The sequence below is a fragment of the Kluyveromyces lactis genome, assembly GCF_000002515.2.
Source record: "Kluyveromyces lactis strain NRRL Y-1140 chromosome C complete sequence".
Taxonomy (NCBI): Eukaryota; Fungi; Ascomycota; class Saccharomycetes; order Saccharomycetales; family Saccharomycetaceae; genus Kluyveromyces; species Kluyveromyces lactis.
The window spans coordinates 1,126,020-1,149,541 of record NC_006039.1 but is presented as its reverse complement, the minus strand read 5'-3'; the positions used below and the strand labels follow the sequence as shown (position 1 = coordinate 1,149,541).

The 23,522-nt window shown below is 38.7% G+C and overlaps 12 protein-coding genes across 12 annotated transcripts; 6 read left to right on the top strand and 6 right to left on the bottom strand.

Annotated features, from left to right (window-relative positions):
- Positions 1 to 1,176: 1,176 nt before the first annotated feature.
- KTR1 (alpha-1,2-mannosyltransferase KTR1) lies at positions 1,177 to 2,397 on the top strand (the record flags this gene model as incomplete). Its single annotated transcript, XM_452800.1, has 1 exon — positions 1,177 to 2,397. One exon carries the CDS (start codon positions 1,177 to 1,179, stop codon positions 2,395 to 2,397), a length of 1,221 nt encoding a protein of 406 aa, XP_452800.1.
- Positions 2,398 to 2,636: 239 nt separating this feature from the next.
- On the bottom strand, positions 2,637 to 3,623 carry CRC1 (carnitine:acyl carnitine antiporter; the record flags this gene model as incomplete). The annotated part of the gene is made up of 1 exon (XM_452799.1): positions 2,637 to 3,623. One exon carries the CDS (start codon positions 3,621 to 3,623, stop codon positions 2,637 to 2,639), a length of 987 nt encoding a protein of 328 aa, XP_452799.1.
- A 1,083-nt stretch (positions 3,624 to 4,706) lies between these two features.
- Positions 4,707 to 5,882, top strand: PHO23 (Pho23p; the record flags this gene model as incomplete). The annotated part of the gene is made up of 1 exon (XM_452798.1): positions 4,707 to 5,882. One exon carries the CDS (start codon positions 4,707 to 4,709, stop codon positions 5,880 to 5,882), a length of 1,176 nt encoding a protein of 391 aa, XP_452798.1.
- Positions 5,883 to 6,365: 483 nt separating this feature from the next.
- RAS1 (Ras family GTPase RAS1) lies at positions 6,366 to 7,540 on the top strand (the record flags this gene model as incomplete). Its single annotated transcript, XM_452797.2, has 2 exons — positions 6,366 to 6,380; positions 6,701 to 7,540. The coding sequence occupies 2 exons, from the start codon at positions 6,366 to 6,368 to the stop codon at positions 7,538 to 7,540; spliced, it is 855 nt and encodes a 284-aa protein (XP_452797.2).
- Positions 7,541 to 8,186: 646 nt separating this feature from the next.
- Positions 8,187 to 8,567, bottom strand: OST2 (dolichyl-diphosphooligosaccharide-protein glycotransferase; the record flags this gene model as incomplete). The annotated part of the gene is made up of 1 exon (XM_452796.1): positions 8,187 to 8,567. The coding sequence occupies one exon, from the start codon at positions 8,565 to 8,567 to the stop codon at positions 8,187 to 8,189; it is 381 nt and encodes a 126-aa protein (XP_452796.1).
- Positions 8,568 to 8,987: 420 nt separating this feature from the next.
- Positions 8,988 to 9,620, top strand: OCA1 (putative tyrosine protein phosphatase OCA1; the record flags this gene model as incomplete). The annotated part of the gene is made up of 1 exon (XM_452795.1): positions 8,988 to 9,620. One exon carries the CDS (start codon positions 8,988 to 8,990, stop codon positions 9,618 to 9,620), a length of 633 nt encoding a protein of 210 aa, XP_452795.1.
- Positions 9,621 to 10,135: 515 nt separating this feature from the next.
- PIN2 (Pin2p) lies at positions 10,136 to 10,876 on the top strand (the record flags this gene model as incomplete). The annotated part of the gene is made up of 1 exon (XM_452794.1): positions 10,136 to 10,876. One exon carries the CDS (start codon positions 10,136 to 10,138, stop codon positions 10,874 to 10,876), a length of 741 nt encoding a protein of 246 aa, XP_452794.1.
- Positions 10,877 to 11,036: 160 nt separating this feature from the next.
- Positions 11,037 to 11,759, bottom strand: MIC27 (Mic27p; the record flags this gene model as incomplete). The annotated part of the gene is made up of 1 exon (XM_452793.1): positions 11,037 to 11,759. The coding sequence occupies one exon, from the start codon at positions 11,757 to 11,759 to the stop codon at positions 11,037 to 11,039; it is 723 nt and encodes a 240-aa protein (XP_452793.1).
- A 362-nt stretch (positions 11,760 to 12,121) lies between these two features.
- AVT4 (Avt4p) lies at positions 12,122 to 14,287 on the bottom strand (the record flags this gene model as incomplete). The annotated part of the gene is made up of 1 exon (XM_452792.1): positions 12,122 to 14,287. The coding sequence occupies one exon, from the start codon at positions 14,285 to 14,287 to the stop codon at positions 12,122 to 12,124; it is 2,166 nt and encodes a 721-aa protein (XP_452792.1).
- A 633-nt stretch (positions 14,288 to 14,920) lies between these two features.
- On the bottom strand, positions 14,921 to 19,213 carry POL1 (DNA-directed DNA polymerase alpha catalytic subunit POL1; the record flags this gene model as incomplete). Its single annotated transcript, XM_452791.1, has 1 exon — positions 14,921 to 19,213. One exon carries the CDS (start codon positions 19,211 to 19,213, stop codon positions 14,921 to 14,923), a length of 4,293 nt encoding a protein of 1,430 aa, XP_452791.1.
- A 520-nt stretch (positions 19,214 to 19,733) lies between these two features.
- Positions 19,734 to 20,522, top strand: VAM3 (SNAP receptor VAM3; the record flags this gene model as incomplete). Its single annotated transcript, XM_452790.1, has 1 exon — positions 19,734 to 20,522. The coding sequence occupies one exon, from the start codon at positions 19,734 to 19,736 to the stop codon at positions 20,520 to 20,522; it is 789 nt and encodes a 262-aa protein (XP_452790.1).
- Positions 20,523 to 20,673: 151 nt separating this feature from the next.
- Positions 20,674 to 22,803, bottom strand: MET4 (Met4p; the record flags this gene model as incomplete). The annotated part of the gene is made up of 1 exon (XM_452789.1): positions 20,674 to 22,803. The coding sequence occupies one exon, from the start codon at positions 22,801 to 22,803 to the stop codon at positions 20,674 to 20,676; it is 2,130 nt and encodes a 709-aa protein (XP_452789.1).
- Positions 22,804 to 23,522: the final 719 nt, after the last annotated feature.

Below are 23,522 nucleotides of genomic sequence, written 5' to 3'. Positions count from 1 at the left end.
ATTTTTTTCCTCTTACAGGGTTATAATCACTTTGTACGGTTTGACACATATTGACCTAAACTAACCAAGGCGTCAGTATAAGAGAGTCTAGCTAGGAGATGGACATAAATTTGCATTAGTTCCAAAACATCAATATGGGGCTCGACTATTATCCAAAATTTATTATAACGATTCTACATTATGAAAGTTTAAAGATTTGCCGTCCACTTAATACAAAAGTACCCTTTTTCGTTATTTTAGCTTTCAAGTTTTATATAGAACTCAAGTTTTGTTCATTTTTCTATACATAAGGCCTGAAAGTGACATGAGGGATCGAAAAGAACAAATTGATATATAAGTAAAGAAAAACTTAACGTTAAACTGCAAGAACGCACAGGATAGAACGTAGTGTGCATCAATGCCATGCTTAACAGTACAAGTGTTCTATTCTTGTGAAATTCAGATTATCACGTGACCGATTTCTCCCCATCCTGTCATACATTCGTCCCATCTTGTTTTTTTTTTTTTAGTTTGGGGAAACCTTGAAGAACGCGTCATGGAGGAAATCAAGTAAAAAGTGCAACACCGAATGTGGTTATGAGGCTTCGACACCACAGAACAGACCGCTTGATTCCGAAACGAAGAGGCCATATCGGTCAAGGAAAATCCCAAAAAACACCTTGAAGGGACAGAAGACTGAAACGAACACATAAGTCTAAATCCGAAAAGAAAAGAATCATTACACTAGAAGAAAATGGGCAGTGGAACATCGCACGATGCCTTCGACTACGAGTCATGAAGTGGGAGATCGATAAATGTCATAAATGTCATAAATGTGCTATTTTTATGGCTGAGCTCTGCTAATGGTATCATATAGTTTTTTTTTTTTTTTTGTAGTTTTCAATATTCCCTGATCGAATCTGGGTTGCCTCGAGAAAAATGTGATATTAGAATAGCGTATATCCACTGTTCAATTGAAGAAAACTGAAAAATTACAAACGAAGGCATTTTACCTTTAACAACTCGGTATCGTTTTTTGTTTCCTTAGGTGCTTTACTAAGTTATTTGATCGTTTGACGTGAATATCCTGAAACCACATTGGTCGTTGTTGATTTCTTCTTAACAAATCCGCTATTTTTCTTTATTTCAATTGGAAATAGGTTGGGAGAAAGCTGTTCAGTAATCTTTCAATAAGCCATGAGCGAGACCAGAATCAATAAGGAGCGTTCTGCGCGTCTCCTTGGGATAATTATCGTTGCTGCAATTACCATCTATTTGTTGTTCCAAGGTGCTTCATACAATGGTGGATACAGCACTGGTGTGTCATCTTCGCAGAATGCAAATCAGTACGAGACCGTTCGCATGAAGGGTGATTCCCGTGTTGTTGTAGACCCAAACACAGGGTTGAAGTACACCACCGTCGATTCCGGTAAGTACACTGGCTCCAAGGTTAAGGCAACTTTTGTGACTTTGGCACGTAACGGTGATTTGACAGAATTATTGTCATCTATTAGGTCTGTTGAAGATAGATTCAACAAGAAGTTCCAATACGATTGGGTGTTTTTGAACGATGAAGAGTTCACAGATGACTTCAAGAATACAGTTGCTTCTATGATTAGTGGTAACGTCAAGTTTGGCCTAATCCCTGTCGAACACTGGTCCTATCCAAGCTGGATCGACCAGGAAAAGGCTGCTCAAGTCAGAGCTGATATGAAAGCCAAGAAGATTATCTATGGTCATTCGGAATCATACAGACATATGTGTCGTTATGAATCAGGATTCTTCTATAGACACAAATTGATGGATGAATACGAGTTCTACTGGCGTGTTGAACCAGGTGTTAAGATCTACTGTGATATCGATTACGACATTTTCAAATTCATGAAGGATAACGATAAGAAGTACGGTTTCACCATCTCTTTGAGAGAATACGAAGCTACCATAGAAACGTTGTGGAAGACCGTTTTCGAATTTAACCAGGCAAACCCACAATATTTGCACAAGAACAACATGATGAAGTTCATCTCAGATGATAACGGTGCTTCTTATAACTTGTGTCATTTCTGGTCGAACTTCGAAGTCGCATCCCTAGAACTATGGAGAAGTGAAGCCTACACAAAGTTCTTCGATCATTTGGATCATGCTGGTGGGTTCTTCTACGAAAGATGGGGTGACGCCCCTGTCCATTCTATTGCTGCTGCATTGTTTTTGGACAAGAACCAAATCCATCATTTCAATGACGTCGGTTACTACCACGTTCCATTCCATTCCTGTCCAGTTTCTGATGCATTCAGAAGGGATCACAGATGTGTCTGCTCCCCAAGTGATGATTTCACTTGGAAATCTTACTCCTGTACTCCACAGTTCTACAACGTTAGAAACTTGAAGAAACCTGAGGGCTGGCAAAACTTCACATGAATTCAAACGAGGAGAAAAATATAACACTAACCATACATAAAATATACGTGTAACAAGAAACGCTTTTCTTCTTTTTTAGTCTTATAGGAGGACTGTGAAGGATCCAAGTCGGACTTTTTCTTCCTCTCAAGACAACAAACAGAAGGCTTTTTATTGTATTATATTCATTAAATAATTTCTTTCAAAAGAAGTTGTCGTAACGGAAGTGCATAAATAATATCATTATAGAGGGGTCCAGTTCAAATTGAACTAGTTTTTTGTTGCTCGAACTTCTTGAACAACGAATGGGTCAACTCCACTCCCAAGAAAGTGGCCGCATTAGCTGGGAATGATCTCAAAATGGCAGGTCCAACACCAGGGAAGAACCCTTTAATACCACCTCTTGTGTTGTAGATCATGCGCGTCACTTCAAGCATCGATTGACGCTTGGAAGATGATTGTAATTGTGTCTTCACAGTATCAATGGGGAACACTACTACCCACATAGAAACACCTGCCATACCACCACTGATACAAACGTTGGTAATTGACAACTCTCCTGAGGTATGTCCGCTTGCCTTATTCAAATATTCCTTGCAAATCTCATAACTGGCAAAGTATAACGCACTTCCTGGCCCATCACGGGATAAAGTCGCTAGAGAACCCTTGAATAGAGATTGGAAACCCTGTGTGCGCACTATCTGTTTGGCAGCATCCAAAAACGAAGCTTTACCCTGAGTAGTTTGTAAGACAACTTTAACACGTTCAGTGGGTGCAGTGACTAACGTAGTAGGAATTGCACTGATGAACCCTGCTGCTGCCATCTGTGACAATGTCAATTCTGGTTCCACTGCTGCGGCACCACTAGCCGCCGAAGAGGGCACACTCGTGACCAATTTTTTACCTACGTCATAACCCCAGAAGGACACAGCAAAGATTGGAGTAACACCCAATAATGGAGGGACCACACCTTTATAAAACCCACGCACTGCATTCAAAGAAGTAGGACCGGCTGCCTGACGTGCAGCTTGTAGAATATGTGAGACTGCATCCATGGCACTACGTGCTTGGTTTGATTGACATCTGACTTTCACCAAATCAAAAGGATGTCCGGTCAACACTGCACAAACACCTCCAACACCGCCTGCAGCTAATGACTTCAAATTTTCTGTTAATTGTGACTTTGTTTGGGAAACATCATTAACATGCGATGTTTCCAATTCAATTTCAATGGAGGCGTCACTCATTTTTCCCTTTTCAATAGTGTTCGTCGAAGTGATACTGTATATATATACGTTAGCTTTGGTGCACTTTGATCAGACCAATTTCATATACCTCGGTACTGAATGTTCTTCTTATCTAAGTGTATGCTTCAGGTTTGCACCGAAAGGCTGTGATTTATATATCTACGAAAAAAAAAAAAAACGTTTCTCTTCCTCATGAAAGTAATTAGCCATGATATTGCTGATCATTAACATCATATCATCATCATAATCATCAAACATTCAGGATTTTCTTTTGGTCCAGGATTGTGACTTTCTTGGTGAATCATTATAGTCATCACCAAAAAAATTCTCAAGTTAACGGACTTTGTAGAGATAATCTAGGATTGATACAAGGAATCAGTACAACATTTTGTGTGACTGGCCGTTAGAAATAGAATCAGCCCTGAATGCATGACAACAAATGAAAGAACAGATACTCTACAATTTAAGTACAAGGTCATGTGCTGGAACATCTCCAAATTCGCACGGGATCCCTGCGGCTGTTTCCCTGCGTGATCCATTCATTATTTCTGATACATATTCCCTTTTTACCTTATTTTACCCGATGCCGACAGGATTTAGTGTCAGCAAAATTCTAATCGCCTTTTTTTTTTCTATTTAGAGCGGGGGAAATGAAGTGACAAATGTGACACAGGTGGAAGGAGACAACAGTGAAAACAAAAAACATAAACAAAAGATTGCGGACAGGGTTTCACGGATGATCGTAATCAAACAAACCCCGAGCTTTCCATTGTATAACCTACTTAGAATCCAAAACGATTATTTAATACCAATCACGTGATAATAATTTTCACGTGATCTATTTTTCTTTTCTTCAGGTTCTCGCTTAGTCTTATTAAAAGCTTTGAATATCAAATTTATACCTTTTCTTTTAGGTCAGGTAACTAGAATTGTTTAGCATACCGGATAAGTGCACGCAATACAATTACATGTTGTATGTAGTGTATTGACATTTGTGTGATTCAAAAGATCTCTCAATCCAGTAGGAATCACAAGCTGTACTACATATCACGATAGCGAGACATAGACAATACAACTCAAGATATGGCAGCACCTGCAAATTTATACCCTGGTCTTAATGATATTAGTGATGTATTGGAAGAGGTGCCATTAGACGTTTCACGGTACATGACTCTACTCTATGAAATTGATGCTAAATGCGTTAATATAATTCCTGAACTAAATAAATGCATTAAAGGATTCCTTGGTGGGAGAAACGTTCCTGATGAGTCCAAGGTTCCTCTACGTGTGATAAACCAATGGTTTCAAGAGCTGATCCCGTCATTGGAAGAGAAGATGCATGTTTCATCTATAGCCTACGATTCTTTAGAAAGGTTAACGGACAGGTTGGAATTAGCCTACGAGGTTGCTATTTCCAATCAAGAGATTCCAGAGAAGTTAAGACTAGGTAACGATAACCATCCAGCGATGCATTTGCATCGTGAGCTTATGGCTAAGGTCGAATCAAATGTAATGACGAAGTCTCAACAAGCACTGAAAAGTGAATCCCGTAGAGAAGCCATGGCTGCAAAGAAGACAACTGGGGGAACTGCTGTTCAAGGTGGGAACGCTGCTGGAACGGCAAATTCAGGTTCTGTCGGATCCACAGCTGGTTCTACTTCAACTTCTGGAACCGGTGCCTCCACAGCAGTCGCAGGATCAGAACCAGTAGTTGCGGCGGTAGGATCACATGGAAATGCTCCAAACCAAGGAGCAAACACTCAAACAAATGGTCACAACCGCTCTTCCACTATGGCAGGTCATAAGAACGGAAATGCGCATAACCACAACCATAATGACAATAGCCATTCTCATGCAGATGATATACAACCAGCGAACACTAAGAAAAGGAGAAATAACAACGGGACAACTACTGTCTCAACATCTAGTTCAAACAATAACAACTCTTCTGCAAATAGTACTGCCGCACAAAGAAGGAACAAAAAAAGAGTAAACACCACGGCTGCTAACAATGGCGTTACCGGGAGTAACACGACAGCTGTAAATGCAGTCAACGCATCAAATAAGTATCAAAACAGACCAAAGATCAACGAATATGGAGAAGCACTGTATTGTTACTGTAATCAGGTCGCATACGGAGAAATGGTTGGATGTGATGGCGAAAACTGTCAATTAGAATGGTTCCATCTTCCCTGCATTGGCTTGGAAACGCTACCTAAAGGGAAATGGTACTGCGATGACTGTTTGAAAAAGAATTAGCTAGCTGCACCAACATAATATTTACCACCGGAAATAAATATAATATATATCACTGTCTCGTCACTCAGTTCATGATGCATAAATGCAAAAGGAAAAAAACCCTTGAGATATTCAACCTCGATCTCAGCAACTACTGAGAATATAATTGATCTGGTCAAGCATCATTTTTTTGGGAAATTCTATTTCCATTTCCATTTCTTGTCGAAAGAAATAATAATAAGCAAGCAGCAGCATCGTATTGATGAGAAAAAAAGGGTTCCTTCAATTCATGTAATCTGTCTCTTTTCGCATACTTACCGAATTTGAAATAAAAATTTAGAAAAATAAAAAAAATTTTTGTTGTACCTTATAATAATAAGCTTTGTTAAATTCTACTTATGTACGTTGACAACACCTATGCACAATCATTGCTCATATCATAGGGAAAAGAGGGACCTCGTTGTAGATTAAAATAGTGAGGGATTTACATTTGTACACTGCGAAATGTCGTTAAATAAAGTATGTTATTGTGTGTGTGCTGGAATATGGCTTCTGATCTCCTCAGTTTGTCTCTTCTTTGTACATTTCACTTCGTGGTAACATTGGGTCTTTGAGATTTGACAAAAGTATACTAACAGTTCAATTAAAATAATGTTCGAGTATACGTGATGCAATGCCGATGACTTTGTTGAAATATGATGATAAGGTGTGAATTTGCTTCCTCTTCAGGGGGTTTCCCTTTAATTTTAGGTCGTTAATTCATCATTGTCTTTCAGCACTGTCTGCATGTATTATTTGAACATTATTTTCTCTCTCGCAGCCCTGCTGTGACACCTTAGAGCAATATCAGAGAATATAAACTAGTCGTCGTTGGTGGCGGTGGTGTTGGTAAATCGGCGTTGACGATCCAATTAATTCAATCGCATTTCGTTGACGAATATGACCCGACTATCGAAGACTCCTATAGAAAACAAGCGGTCATTGATGACAAGGTCTCAATTTTGGATATTTTAGATACTGCAGGTCAAGAAGAATATTCAGCAATGAGGGAACAGTATATGAGAACTGGGGAGGGGTTCTTATTGGTTTATTCCGTTACGTCGAAAACTTCTTTTGAAGAATTGATGACATATTATCAGCAGATTCTAAGAGTCAAGGATTCGGATTATGTTCCTGTGTTTGTGATTGGTAACAAGTCTGACCTTGAGGACGAAAGACAAGTTTCTTATGAGGAAGGTCAAACTTTGGCCAAACAATTCGACGCTCCGTTCTTGGAAACTTCTGCAAAACAAAATATCAACGTCGAAGAATCTTTCTACGGGTTGGTTCGTCTAATCAGAGATGAGGGTAAGGGATTCAGCAGCAGTAGCGCTAGAGCAGATGCTGAAAAGGATAAACTTGCTAAACTGGAGAATCAACGCCAGGCTTCTGGTGCTACTAACCAAGGAACTACTGGCAAAACTAATACTAAGGCTACCAGTGGCGTAGCAAATGGTTCTGCGTCCGCAGGTGCCGCAGAAGATCAAAATTCTCAATCTAATGTACCTTCTAACAATAAAATTACCAATTCTTCTGCTCAAAAGAACTCTAAAACCACAGAAAACCAAAGAAAGACTCAGACTGGCTCTAAAAACTCTGAAAATGATAAAAGTGGTTCTGGATGCTGTATTATTTGTTAGATACTGAAGTGCCGGTTGTTTAATATCTTAATTACTTTCTCGGTCATTTATATTTCTCTATGTCCAATCGATCACCTCGAAAAAAAGCGAAGAAAACTACCAAAATGTCAAAGCACAATGTCCATACTTCTTCTAGAGGAACCGCTGTTCATTATTTCTCATTTAACACAAAATTTGTCTTGATTTTTTTCGAACTCATTGGAACACCTTTTGTCTACTATCTTTTAACCCATAGGCATATCATTAATATTTAAGCTAACTTGACTTTCTTATATTTTCTTTCCATAATCATCAATCTGTTTCTCCTTTTTTGTGAAGAGCCAGCCTAAATTCAATCATAGTAGGTCATATTCATACCATCAGCATTGTACATCTTTAAGATTTCATAGCTATTGAAAAGTATTTCATAGAAAAACCCCATTCTCACCAGGAAGGGCAAATTTAAAATCCACTTGTGTATTAATAGTTAAAAATACACTCCTATGTATATTAATGATAACCGTTTCCCCTCATTTATTAGGACAGTTTGAACGACAGTAACGTATATCTTACAAACGAAATCTCTTTGAATTTATTTATATACTATTTATTATTCTGTAAAATGAAGGAAAACCCAGCTTTGGCATATATCAAACGGATCAATCTTCTAATTGACAAAGTGTACACTAATGAAATGTAAAACTAAACTTGCCACAATGAATTCACCAAATGCTCTTTGTTTTGAAATGCCTTCGAATGGTGATATTAACTGTAACCTTAGTGATACTAGTAACACAAATTGACCAACACATATGATGAACCCAGACAAAAATGCATTGAATGGGAAATTGTCCCTGATCAATAACACAAACAAGAATTGTACAACACCTAAGACAACTAAAAATGCTAGGAATGAATCAATTAATAACAGCTGCTTGTTACCGTTAACTTCCTTTAGGTATGAAGAGTACGCTGTTCCTAAAGATTCTGAGAATTGAACGAATTTCGATACGGTAGCATTGCTACCACTGCCTTGTTTCTTGACCATATCTTTCCTGACACTGGTATATTTGGATCCACGGCTTCTTAACCAAACCTAGATGCAATTAATAACGTCGCTTCGTAAGCTAGCTCACGAAACACATGTCTTTTACAACGCATCCACGTAGGCATAATTGCATGTTTCGGTTGTCATATTATTTCAAACCTTTAAAAATTAATAATTTCGAGTTTGCATCTTTAGGAAGTAATCCAAACGTAGACAATTTCACATAAGGTTGAGTGAAGCAAGTCAAAATTGTAAAGGAAACGTCGTTAGGAATACTTGGTGAAAAAAGAGTGCTATTACGGAGAATACGGACTTCCGGCTCATCCCAGGTTTCGTTTTCCTTACACAAGTTTCAGCGAGGAAAGTTGGACCAACACATAAGCCGATAAAGACCAACAGAACATAGCGTTATAGACTACAATGTCAGCTATAGACAACTATCAAGATGAGGAAGAAGACGATATTGTCTGTGTAAATGAGGAAATCGAGACGGGGCATCCAAGAGTGACAATATTACATCCACCTAACGAAAGAATTGTTCCGCCTTTGAACTTTTGTCCAGTGGAAAGGTATCTTTACAGATCGGGACAACCATCGAACGTCAATTTCCCATTCCTTTTGAATTTGAAGTTGAAAACTATTATATGGCTTGCGAATGAAGAACCTCAAGATGCGCTATTAGAATTCTGCGATGATCATAATATACAACTACAGTTTGCAGCCATAAACCCGGACGGCGGAGAAGACGATAACCCATGGGATGGGCTTACCGAACATTCCATTAGGAATGCCCTCCATACCATTGTCAATTCGGAAAGTTATCCCCTACTTGTCTGTTGCGGCATGGGAAGACACAGAACAGGTACCGTTATCGGATGTTTAAGAAGGTTGATGGGTTGGAATTTGGCCAGTGTATCTGAAGAATATAGAAGATTTACCGGAAGTCGTGGGGGCAGAATCCTAGTCGAGTTGCTCATAGAAGCATTTGACATTACATCCGTAGAAATTGACAGAGAAAAGGCTCCAAACTGGCTCCTTACCGCTTTGTCATAGTAGCTACCATCATCAATCAAGTGTGCTTTCCGCACTTCAGTTCTCGAAATACCTTGAGAGAGGTATATTTTTTATAAGCCATGTAACAACCGGAACCACCAAAAAAACCATAGATAATTATGACGGGCGAAACCCTGACACCTATATCCTGTTAACTGTACATTGAACGTAAATGTGTGTACGAGGCTTGTACTTTTGTATATATACTTATATGAGATAATAATATATCAATACTTCTGATAGTTTCAATCAAATCACGTGACCTATTTCTTCTTTTTGTCTGGCGTCAAGATTCTATATTTAGTGGAACGTTCCAAGCTACATCATCTCAAAGCGGGCTTTTTGAGTTATCTCGAAGGATATTATATATTTAAATATTAATGAAGTAATCTCATGAGGAATAACAAAATCAGCGGTCACTGCACTATCTGTCGTGAATTCACACACGAAGCAAAATTGAGTGTTGTGTGTTATAAAACTAAATTACACAGAAGTTGCTTTTATAGTGCAGAAGAATGGATCAAAGTACGTTAGATCAATTTGCCAGAAGACAGCTGTGGGCTCGAGAGTGGACAAGTGATGTCAAGAACACAGCGCAGAGCTTCAAATCATGGGATACGTGTATGGATAACAAAGCGTGCAAAATCATTGCTATAGTGGGTATAGTGCTAGCATCAATTTTTGCCATATACCTGATAGGTGGTGTGCTCTATTTCTTCAAATCTGGTGTCACAAATATTACGGAATTCTTTTGCTGGTGCTGCGCTTGCGGTAAGAAGTCCAAGGATCCAACGAACCAGAATTATCAGCAACAACAACAACCACCAATGGTTGTATATCAGCCTATCAGAGATCCAGATCCTGGTTACGGTGGTTACAGGGGATACAAAGGTGAGAGAGATAGCGCATTTTACGATGAACGGTTATCCACGAAGTCGGACATCGATTTGGAGCAGAGTTTCGATCTGGAAGCTCAAAGGAATCCTTGGAAGAATAACAAGCAGAATAAAGCTTTACGGGATGATGATTTCCATGATGATGAAATACAGCTGGAAACTTACCATCCGAATATGGTAAAACCCACATATGACAACTATAATGTTCCTTCTCCATCACATTCTCCCACAAGAGATAGATATTATCACGGTGGTGCATACCAGAACGTCCCCACGTCAAATGAGAATCCGTTCTACCAAAACACAGCATATTATCCGGAAGAAACAACTAGGCCTCAAGTTTATCCACGGTATAGCTAGATGAATCAACTTAGTTCAGGAAACAAAGTAACGGTATCACACCAGTGCGAACCGTCACTTTGTCACTCGGAGTGGTCGATTCGAATTTTATTTTGGTTATGTACGTTTTTATATGTTACACTTTTCGGTATTTTGTATGAATATAGTCTGTAAGGCAAGTTTATTTGACGTTTTCAGCAATGGTTTCTCTTATTGAACAGATAGATGCCTGTAAATTTTCATGAGCGGATTGATTCAATGACCTTAATTGAATCTTCAATCCCTTTTCAATAATATCGTCATAAAGGGCAGAGGATTGTTCTACCACATCTTTAGGTAAAACGTCTCTTTTGATTGCGGATAGAGCATTGTTCCACGTGTTTGGTGTTAATTGACTGTAAACAGTGCCTGCAAGAATCCATGGAAGAGTCAACCTAACTGGCAGATTTGTTAGAAGTTTAGAGAATTGTGAGGGCGTTCTCTTCAGTATACCTGATTTATCACTATTCCAAGGAGATTGGAAACCCCAGTTTCTTTTGCTTGATACCACGGAACCGAAGAACCACGCTCCCAAAGCAAATACACTTGCAGTGACAATATGTTCATCCACTTCCTTTCTATCGGTAAAGACGTTGTCTCTCCAGTATTGTTTGATAGTCTCCACTTCATTCCGAGCAGCCGATTTTTGAGTCTCAATTTCCGCTTCGACGTATTCCTTATTGTGGATAACTTTTCTTCTGACTTTGTTTACCCATTCCGTGATAGCTACAGGTTCCATAACACTGTTACCATTTGGAAGCGTGGTCGTTTTAATATCCGAGTTATTCTTGATGAATTCAGGAACTAACGGTTCACCCTTCTTTATGACTTCATCGCGGATTTCGCCATAAAAATCTCTGCCCATTGTGGTGTATGTATTGTTTTGGAAGAGGCTATAATAATGTGGGTTCCGATGTCTAACTCTGCTATTGAACCTACAAATGTGATCGCAGCCAAACCAATGAACGACTCAAGCCAATCAAATATCCAAACTTTTCATAACCTTAGCCCGTTAGTGCGGGTAACAATGTTTATTTCATCAGCAGAACTCTGAAATCTGATCTGACGAGTCACATTACACTTGTCAATGTGCCGAGTACGGTACAATAACCGACAGTTAGACCTATATAGGGTCTCTTTATGTTTTAATATTAATTATATGCAATATATTAAATAGGTTCTGAAGTTAACAAATTGCGAGTAGACAGCACCTATTATAGATAATAGCTAGCCCATAATACATTGATAGGAAGTGTACAACATGCTTACTCCACCAAAGATAACAAGACCATAATCCATAGTTATCATAAGTCTGTTTTTCAATGTTTGGTTTTGCTTATATGCTGGTTGACTGCAACTCTTCAAGTGAAGCAGTGGAGGATACATGTATACTAATGGTATGCACGCGAAACATCCGATAAAGGAGACAAACACATCCAACTTACTGCTACCGAAGTAAGCAAGACAAATAACAAAAATCACAATGATGGATCTCAAAAAGTTCTTTGTCCATTTAACTTTCCAGTCTAGCTTTCCAGAGTTTGGGCTCAATTGGACGTCGTTCTTATTAGTAGGAGAAACTGTTTTCCTGAATTTTGGAACGAGCTTACTTTCGATTATCCCAATGGCTGGGAATAGCTGCAATGGAGTGGATAACAAGATCGCAAGAGAATAGAAAAATTGCACCAAATTCACGAAAATATTGTCTTGAGGCAAGTTCAGTAAAATCACTGTTTCAATATACCTTCCGAATGCTAGATAACCCAATGCTGCAATAGAAATGAACAACACAGTTGCAGTTAAGATGACCAGACCCAACACAAGAGGGAACTTCTCTGGTTTCCTCATTGAATCTTGGACAGGAATGATTAGACCAATACCCTCGAATGCAAAAATCGCAGTACCAATGAACAAAGACCATTTTGATGAGTTGAACCCATAAATAATTCCAGCTTCAGGTTTTAAGTCCAAATCAATAACCAAATGTTTTACAACGAAGAAGACAATTATAATTAGGCCTGCCATAGTGAAAAAATTGGCCAACAATGATGTCAAGGAAAGTTTAGAAACATTTCTGATAAACGCTAACGGAATGAATATGATTGTTTGTAGAATTAATAGATGTTCAATACGCAAAGAATGAAGATGGAAAACATTCTGGAAAAATGCCAACAAATTCTTACATGTGAACACAACATATGCGGCAGAAAAGCCCAACTGTGTTAAAATTAAAGAAGCTAGAATAGCATATCTCATCCACGGACCATATAGTTTGATCCCTATATCACCGAATGAGGAAACACCAGTTGCAACTTTAGATCTGATAAGAATGTAGTAACACCAGTATGAGTACATACCAAAAAATGAAAGCATTAAAACTGAAAATATCAACCCACCATTAGCAAAGGCGCTTGGTAAAAATAGAACACCTGTACCAATGAACGATTTGAGCATCAACAAAAAGGCCTTGAAAGTAGAAGTTTTCACTTGAGACGGTCTTGCAATCACTCGCTTATTATGACCTAGGCGCTCTCTGTCGCTGGCATTCAGGAGAGGCACTTCAGATTCATTAAATTCATCATCTTCATCTACTGCGAAATCATCGTTGAAAGTTTCACCTGCAAAATGCCCATAAACATATAAGAATTCCAAAAAGTTCCTTGTTAGGAATGGTACCTTATCTGCAACATTGGTTTGATCTTCTAAGTTAGATGATGTTACTGAACCATAGGATGGAGTGGTGTGATGTGATTCAGAGTCTGTAGTGCAATTTTGCCGAGGCAACTCATTCCGTATTTTTTGCACTATATATTCTCTTCTGAACCCACCTGGTACATTTAACGCACTTGCAGTGGATCCTTTCCGCCTATGAGCGCCAGATATTGACAAATCGTCTGCTGATTTGTTTCTATTTTTTTTCACATTATTGTCAAGATTTGAAGATAACTTATACAAATCTCTTAATATATCACCGCCTTCTGTATTAAGATTAGAGTCATGCTCTGGAATGCTTATTGCAGTCTCACTCGGAGCATCGCTGTCTTGTAAGGTTGATGAATGTGATTTTTTGCTTAGTTGTGAGAATGAGCTTGACTTGTTAATGTTATCTCTCAAATAATTCTGTTTCAAAGATTGAATTATTTCAGCTTCATGCTCCAAATTTGGAGATTTGAAACTGGGTGATCCGACATCAATCAATGCATTAGATTCAATACTCTTTCCCAGAGGTGGTGTGGCAGCAGCAGGTATCACCCTCGAATGACTCTTCAAAGACCTCCGACTTTTCACACTTTCTGACAGCATCATTATTGATTGTCTTCGTCTCTGACCGTTAGCGGGGATGGTGATACCTGACGCTCTACTATTACTATCAGCATCTAATTCACCTGCCATCTTTTTAGTAACTTGTTATACCGTATGTTAGAAGTTGTTACCGGCCTATGATCAACGCGGACCCGTGTATTTATCTATCAAAGAACAGCGAATGTAAAATTGAAGCGTTGATATGAGTAAAAAACAACAACAAAACGCACCTAAAAAATGACTATTCAGTCCTGAAAGCTATTTCAAAGCGTTTCTCGATTGCAATGACTGAAAGTTTCAATGATTAGATTCAAAGGCTGAATCATATATCCTTAAATGACAAATATGCGTAAAGCTTCTACAAATTTATTTTTGTTATCAATCTGATATCAAATCGAAAACAAAAACAGAAAAAAAGGTTCCCCGTCAACCAACCTGTCGCAAAGGAATGCTTGCGGAAAAAAGTTTGGGAAACGTCAGTTCAGCTCAATTCGCTGTACATTAATGGTTGCTAACTGCCAAACATCAGAATATTGTGTCTTCGTGATTCATGTACCTGTAGAGGCGATTTTCCAAAAAAGGGAATAAATTGCCGAGGTAAACTTCCCTAGGCATACTTTTTCGTGTAGTCACGTGTGTTTTAATATCTGACGCACGTCAGTGCTATTAATAATTTAAATAAGTAATATATGAATACGAAGATGATGCACCAGATATACTAACTCATTGTGAAAGCATGAAATCGAAAATACTTCCCATATTGACGTATGCCCGACCACAATCGCTAAGGTATTTTTCAACTACTTGCTTTGAAACTTCAAAGAGTAGCCTATTCTGTTCAGCAAGTGCTTGGACTTCCGAGTGAGACAGTGATTTTTCTGGTGCGTTACTATCACCAGAGTGGTAAAGTGGCTTCAGTGTTTGGAGCTTGTTTTTCTGCAAATCAAACAGAGATTGGAAGTACAGCATTTGATTGTAAAGTTGTTTGTCGGAATACTTGTAACTCATGACACCGGTACATCCATCCAGCAGACATCTTTTCCCGAACACAGAAATTTGCCTCGTTATGTTGCCACATGTACTGTCATCGCAAGCGACCCATCCAGCATAATATAATGAAATATGGGCCCTTATGATTCTTTCTAATTGTGAAGTGACTTGTATTGGGGTCATTATGTGATTACAGTTGGAACATTGGATACCGGAGTAGACAAATCGATACTCTTTGGATGCTACAATACCACCGTATACAAATTTGGTATCACAATTCGGACATGTTAGCTCAAGTGGAACACTGTCTCTGAATCTCTCCTCATCTGAAATAGTGGTTTCCAATGGTTGCAATGTGTCCATACCCCTACCATTTAGCTCTCCGTTGGCTCCACCGCGATTAATGTATTTTCTACTGTCGAGACCAAGCGCCTCACTCAGTCTAATTATGTCAAAACTCTCAATCCTTTCCAACAATCTTTGTACTGGAGAAAAGATTTGTTTTCCAAGATAATACACAGGATCTGGTTTCAATCCGTTTTTTTTATTCATTACTTCGTTTAATGCTCTAGCTCTCTCAGCCACATTCGCCTGATCAGAATCCTGGTCTGAATCATCGCTACCTTTAGTGATGACAAAAGTTATGACAGAACCAGCTTTAACTACCCTTCCTGCCTCTCTCATTCTTAAAGCAACTTGAACTGCTGGCATATTCTTACCCCCAGGATATGACTTAGGATCCTTAGAAAGCCTGGTATTAATTTTGTATTTGTCCATTCTAATCTCGTTGTTCTCTACTTTTTGACGTATTTCTTCCATATATGCGTATATCTCCTGTAAAGCACTCTCCGAGTCCTTATCAGAAAGAAGAATATTTAACACTCGAGTTGAGACTTCCTTTGACAATGGACAGAATTCACGACGTTTCATATCTAAACCCTTAACTTCAAGAGTAGTTTTCTCATTGTTTTGCTTGTCAAAAGTAACATTCAATGCAGCATACTTTTTCTTAGCATGCAACAGTAACCTTTTGAAGATGTTATCAATGTCTATTTCAAGCAAACTGTATCTTTCATTCACCAGCTTTTTAAAGTTTTCACCAATTTTGATTGCATCCATGTAATTGTCACAGCCAGTACTGATCATGACCGAATCGGTATCACCGTACACAACTGTTAGACCCAGACTCTCCGCTAATTGTCTTGTGTTCATGAGAATTTCTCTCCCCTTATTTGTAACTAACATTGCTAACGGTTTAGCATAAAATCTACTGTTCACATAACCCAAACAACCATACATAGAATTTGCCGTAAGCTTCAAAGCTTGCTGCCTGATATCATATTGGGCTTTTTTACTTGCGTCATTTTCAGTCTTCATTAGATTTTTCACTTCTCTACGTCTTTGGACCAGGTTGGCCAATAATCTTGGCAGTACACCTCGTGATTTTTCTCTTGAAGGCACATCTGGAAGTTCTTCATTATCCTGTGGATTCCTGTCAACAGTAGTGAAGCAAATATTAAACTCTTGAATGATAGATGGGTACAACGAATTGAAATCCATGACCAAGATATAGTTTTTATGCAAACCTTTTTCTGGTTCAAAGACCAACCCACCCTGATATTTTGATTTTTTACTGGACACTTGTGGCTCCATAGGATCTTCATTCTTTTGTTGTCTGTCTTGCTTCATTTGCCTTGTTTCTTTATCAGGAACAATGTAATCATTTCTGTTAAATTCATGAAGCAAAATATATTCATTTCTACCAGCTCTTGTACCACCCAAAGTCTGTCTCCATCCATTGCCTGCTAAATTAGTCAGTTGTTTGGTTAAAGAGAGAATTTGAATGCGGAATGCAACTTCTGCTGTTATAATGGAGTTTTCGATGTTTTCGCCTAGCGCTAGAAGCATCTGGGATTCATCTTCCTGATATATTGGGTTTAGGTAATTAATTTCGAGAGATTTTCTTTCAATACCGCAGGAAACTTGATACATTTCGTTTAGTTCCCAATTTTGACATTTTGGAGTTAGTGACTGACCCATTTCATTGGAAATGTCACATAACAACCTACCTGCAAATAAATCCCTAACTATGAACTGTGTCATACTATTATTATGTTTTCCAAACTTGTCTGGCCATGCTTTCCGCAGTCTTCTCCCAAAGACACTAAATTGAGGAATATTTAACTCATAAGCTCTGTGTGCCAGAACATCCAAGATGACACCTTCCAATCTATGTCCTATTATAACATCAGGATCATTTACCTTCAAGAGAGCACAGAAACAGTTTAATAACGTCTTTTCGTTATTGAAGAGACGCACATTTCCGGATAATTCTTTCTTTGATTTAGGTCCCAGAAGAGGTGGAAAAGTTGATCCTTGTGGAGGCCTTACTAGTGTCACTATTTCATTTGGTTTGAGATTTTGTGGAATTGATGAATCTTGAGATAAATTTTTGAAGACAGCCATACTTATAGCAACAATTTCCTGCTTGTTTTCTTTTGCATTCATGACGGTCTGAATAGACAATGATATACAGTTCAAGCTCGGAGATGATTTTTCATTCGTTGCTGAGATATGATTAGGTGAATCAATTTGAACCTCAATAGCACAATGCGAAGCGCCTTGAACTGCATCAAAATCGCCATCTGATATCTTAAGCCAGCAAGGGCCCATGATTTTCCTTTGGACAACAAAACTCTCAAAAAGGTTTTGGTTACCACCGAAGACGTGACTGAATGTATCTCCCTCAAGTTCAGCGGGAATAGTAATTGACTTGCATTTAGGAGTATCATAAGGTAACAAAACCTTCAAATACTCCGCTTCGTGTGGTATTCCTGGAAGTTCAAAGGCATACTTTTTCGTTTCAGGCTTAGCGCGAAGTGATTGTAAGCCATATTTATCCAATAATAGAGGTACAATTTCTTGGTGGACATCAGACGCTGTTTTACCCTCCTTAGGTAGAAAATACAGCTCTCTATTGAAACCATTGATTTGCGCCATTGCAGAGACTACTTGATTCTTTCTCGTTTTAACTTTACCAAAGAGAATCAAAGAAGAGTTGACTTCGGTAAAATCAGTCCAAAAAAAGTTAAAACTACCGGTCTCAGCGTCTACTACATCCTCTTTAGGTATTCTTTGTCTCAGTGATCCGGAAATTGATTCTGTTGCTTGTGTGGACCCTGTAGAAGTTGACAATGGGGTGTTAGGAGCAGTGACATATGTTGGCGAAGACGTTAATGGTGCTGTTTGAGCGCTGATATTCATCTGCCTTTGAGTAGCTATTGATTTGAATTTTTTTCTACCAAAGTGAATATCATCTTCGTCATCTTCACTGTCATCTTCGCTTTGATATGTCTTCTGCTTGCTCATTGAAGGAGAACTAGCCACATCGTTTAATAATGATTCAATATCGTGGTCCTCTTCCATTGAATCACAATCGATAGGATTAACGCTATCAGCTTTAAAAGGTACAACATCTTTACCTTTAAGTGGGGATGTATCTACCTGAGGGTGTTTATAGTTCATAGGCGTAGTATTTGCAGGTTGTTTTCTGGATATCGTTAGCTTCGGCTTCTTAACCAGAGGCTCTGCGTCAAATTCACTCAAAATATCATCAAATTCAGCAAGTGACACTTTCTTAGGTTTTTCTGTTGGCATTGTCATTTTTCTCTTGACATTTTGTTGCTTTATGATATCGCTGATGGTATCCTTACCTTTGTTATTCTTACTGGTCTTATTACGCTTTTTGCCTGACTTTGCATCAACACCATCGTCTTCATCAGAGTAGAACTCCTGACTTTGATCCCATTCATCTACACCACGATCCACATATCCACTGCCATCATCATCTTCAACAAAATCATCTCTTAACAACTCTTGTCTTTTCTTACTCCTATATTGATCCTCGTCAATCAAGTCATACACATTTTCTTCTTCCAGTTGTTCATCTAGCACATCCCTATTCGATTTATTATTCCTAGCTTTCTGCAATTTTTTGAGCAGTTCAAGTTTGTTCGCATTACTCATCCCGAGCTAGTGTTTTAATAGTGTAGGGTGGCAGTACGAACTACCCTAGTAATTTAGTTTTGTTGTCTTTCCTGGTTTGAGTTGCAAGAAGAAGATGATGAAGATGTTCTTACTTTTACGCGTTCTTTTTTTTTTTAAAGTTGTATCTATCTGCAAAGCACGCGTTCGAAATCTATGAACTTAATGGCACCAACGCTGAGACAAAGCGAGAGTGCATGAGAAGAAAAGCGAGCGAAAGATTGAGTGACAGTAGAATACCGACAACACTTGAGTGGTTAAACGGTGAAGCCGCTGAAGTGTTAGAGAGTGTGCGCTCCTCAATATTATGATACGAATTTCCATTAGTTGAACCAATTGGCGTTGGCTTGGAAAGAAAAATGGATCACATGACCTGTGGTTTAAGACTGTCCTCAATTTTAAAGTGCTCAAATTGAGGTTTGTGATCATTAACTGAAGGGAAGGATAACTGTTAAGGAAACAGCTGATAGCAGGACCCGTAAAGATAATCGCGTTACATCTGATGTCCTTTTATCAAAATAGTACTCCAAAAAAGGAGGACAATCGTGCAGATTCTAGTGGAAACGATGCGGTGCCTTTGTTGATAACACTAGAACAGAATATTCAATTACTCAAGCGTAAAGCTCATCTAATAGGGACAAGCAAGGACGGACAACTATTGAGGGTTGATATAAAAAATAGAGTAATCCCCGAAATCCAGAAAATTAGTCGAAAACTGGCTGACTTAACTTCGCTAGATACACAAGATAAATTTGCTCGAGATTTTCAAGCGTTAAGCAAACAATATAACAGTGTAAAGACCGATTATGAGAATAGGGCAGTACAGAATCCCATACCTGACGAAGAGAGTAAAGATAATGAATCGGAACATCTCGTATCGCAATATGAAAGCATGCCAATACAAGACGATATCGAGAGGAGGGATCATTCTTCAGAGGATACTCCGTTACTTTTGTCTACCCAACAGCAAGAGCCTTTGTTGAATCAGGATGAGTTAGATTTTCACACGATAATTCAACATGAAAGATCCCAGGACATATCAAAAATCCACTCTGCTGTGCAAGAGGTCAATGCCATCTTCAAACAACTAGGAAGTCTGGTACAGGAACAGGGCGAACAAGTTGACACAATTGGCGAAAATGTGACAGGATTATCTAATAATTTGCAAAAGGCGAACAAAGAACTTCACAAAGCAAATGAATATCAAAGGAAAAAGAACAGATGTGGTACAATACTTCTAGTAGCTATTGTTGTTATCACTCTAATAACTCTTATCGCGATTCTATCATAGGGTTAGATTCTACGAGGAATGTAACTATATATTAATACAAAATTTATCTCTGGCCTTATACTTGGATGAAAGTTACGTTACGTTTTAGAGAACACGCATCATCAGGTAAATATGTCCGACTTAGAGGTTACAACTAATTATTAATCATAGCTTACTTGTCAGTATCCTTTTTAGTGCTTTCGGAGGAGTTATTTTTGGATAGTTCATAAGACTCAACATTCTTGAGATCTCCACGTTCAATGACAAGATTTTTGAGAAGTCTGTTTTCCATTTCAAGGGTATTGATTCTTTGCTTCAAGTCACAAGCTAACTGTGAAAGATCTTGGACCCAAGTTTCCATTTCTTTCTCTTTAAGTTTTTTAGTTTGATCCAAGTTCGGCAGTTTGGGTCTTGAAGAAAGGGTTGAGGAAGTGGACGACGATTCTACACCATCACTGGAGGAATTGTTTTTATCAGAATCAGTATTATGCTTTTTTTCGTTTATCTTCTCATCGAGACTCTTAGCAGCATTTTCCTTGTCATTGAGAAGTTCTTCCGATTGTCTCACCTCTTCCTTCAATTTAGCAGACGTTACATCCTTCCTAAGAGAGGAAGCTGATTCTAGTTTCCTGACAACTGATTTTGGTGTTTTACTGATACCATCATCCAGTGTTTGCTTTGCAGAATTCTCTTCGCTTTCTTTCTTTATGTTGTTAGAAATTGAGCCGTGGTGCACTTTCGGTGAGTTTTTCATATATGTATCAATAACTCTAGACTCTTTTTCCACTGGAGTTTTTTTGGCTCTTTTTGGATTAGGTTTATGGACACTTGATTGAGGAGATGGCTCAGGTTTTTCATGCAAAAAATCCAATAGCATGCCAACGGAGCTTTGAATATGTTCTTGAGGTTCAGGAACCAGTTGATTTTGCGAATTCACATCTATCGATGAGCCCAGATGGGAAGCTGACGATGGTGGTCTATTTGTAGAGTGATTATTTAAATTAGTTGGCTTCCTCACAGGAGGATCAAACTTTTCTCTTTCTCTTTCATAATAAGCCATAATAGCAGCTATGGCGTCAATCTGTTCTGGTTTAAAGCCAACATTACGCAAAGACTGGTAAGCACCTCTGGGAACATTAATGATAGGCAACAATGATACCAAAGTCGCAGTTTGTATTGTAGAGTAGTCTGGCATCTGTATATTTGATTCAAATCCTGATGTTGCAGCCGTACTTGGACGATACGGATTTTCGTTGCTATTGACATGATTATTACCATGGTTACTAGCTGTGTTGACGATTGAAGAGGCAGACGATACAGTGGTATTGGACGGATATGACATTGAAGTTAAATCATATGCGGCTAATAAATTTGTTAGTGGGGAAGTGGCAAACGGCATATCTCGTTGGCGGTTTGCACTTGTGCCATTTAGGTTGCCTGTATTATGACTATTGGATTGGTCTTGAACATCAAAGTGTGTAAATCCTCCATGATCGGGGATCGGAGAATTCTGTGTCGATGACCTTTTCCTCGAAAACCGTTGCCGCGTATGATCATACTGGTTTCCCAGCAGGTTTGATTTTCTATCGAACAAGTTTCTCTTTTCCGAAGAGTTTCTGTTATTATTATTATTATTATTATTATTATTATTATTATTGTTATTATTACTATTATGATTGTTACCACTGTTATTATTATTGTTATTGTCGATGTTATTATCATTAGTACTAGGATTAGCATTGTTGTTCAATCCGAAGTTATGGTTGCTGTTGTAATGGTCGCCGTTGTCATCGCTATCATGTCTATCAGCTTTGTCTTCATCTGGGAAAATAAAAGTCTCATCTGCGAAAACACTCAATTCCGCCGCTAAACGTTCATCCATCGCGAGCTGATTATCTGCACTTAAACCACCAACTTGATGATTCAAGGGCATCCCACTAAATGAATTTACAGTGTCACCATGAGGTCCCTCATTGTTGTAAAAAGAATTTGTCACATTGGGTCCAAAGTCAGAGTTAAAATCAGTAATAAAATTATCAACAAACGCTAGTTGTTCCAAAAGAATGCTAGGGGTAACATCATTATTCACATCAGCAGGGGGGTTAATCAACGAATGTAAGTGATTCGATGCGGTAGATGGAGAATGTGTCGAGAATTCCGGACTGTTCCCCCAAATGTTGTCCATACCTTGACTGGGATGACTATCATTAGGATTTCGAATATGATTATCCATATTCCTTGCACCAACACCGCTACTGCTGCTACCAGTGCGCTTAAGATTATTGGAAGTTCCACTATTCATAGCGGAAAGAATGAGAGAAGCCGGCTCGATAAATAAAGATTCACTGTCGTTATTCCCTGGAACTAAGGCTCAAATTTGAATGTGGCCTTTCACTCGATGCTGTTGATATCAACAGTAGACGATGATTGAAAATACTTTAGTTTGTATTATTCTTCAGCTCAGGTCTCGTGCAATTTCATCAAAAGTCGGGAAAAAAATGAGGAAAGGGAAAAGAAGAAGAAAAAAGTAATCACCAAACTGTGGAACGTCTATTACCCGGACAAGAAAATTACCCGGATACAGACATTACATCAGCCACAGTACAAACTGCACGTGATACGAAGCACGTGATTTGTGTTCCCTCGTGTTGTTCGCTTTTTTCTTTTCTTGCTTTCCTCCGGTTTCTGCGATCACCCGCGGAAAAATGTTTATTTATCCATCAGTATTAGTGCCTACATTCTCATTTCTCGAGTCAGTAAGCAACCCCGCATTTTATTGCTGGAGTGTTACCGCGTAGATGCTCTCACACAGATAGAAAAGCTCGCTGATCTAAAGAATGATTATACATATCGTAAAGAGAAAAAACAGCACACTAGTGACAGTTTGAAAATCCAGCACAGCAAGTAAACACTCATCCGATGCTCTCCCTATACCTGATCTTTCAGTACTAATGCCGACCGCCGGTTGCCGATCGCCGTTTGATTATTGTGTTTTGCTTGAGGTCGTTACCTGCGTTTGCC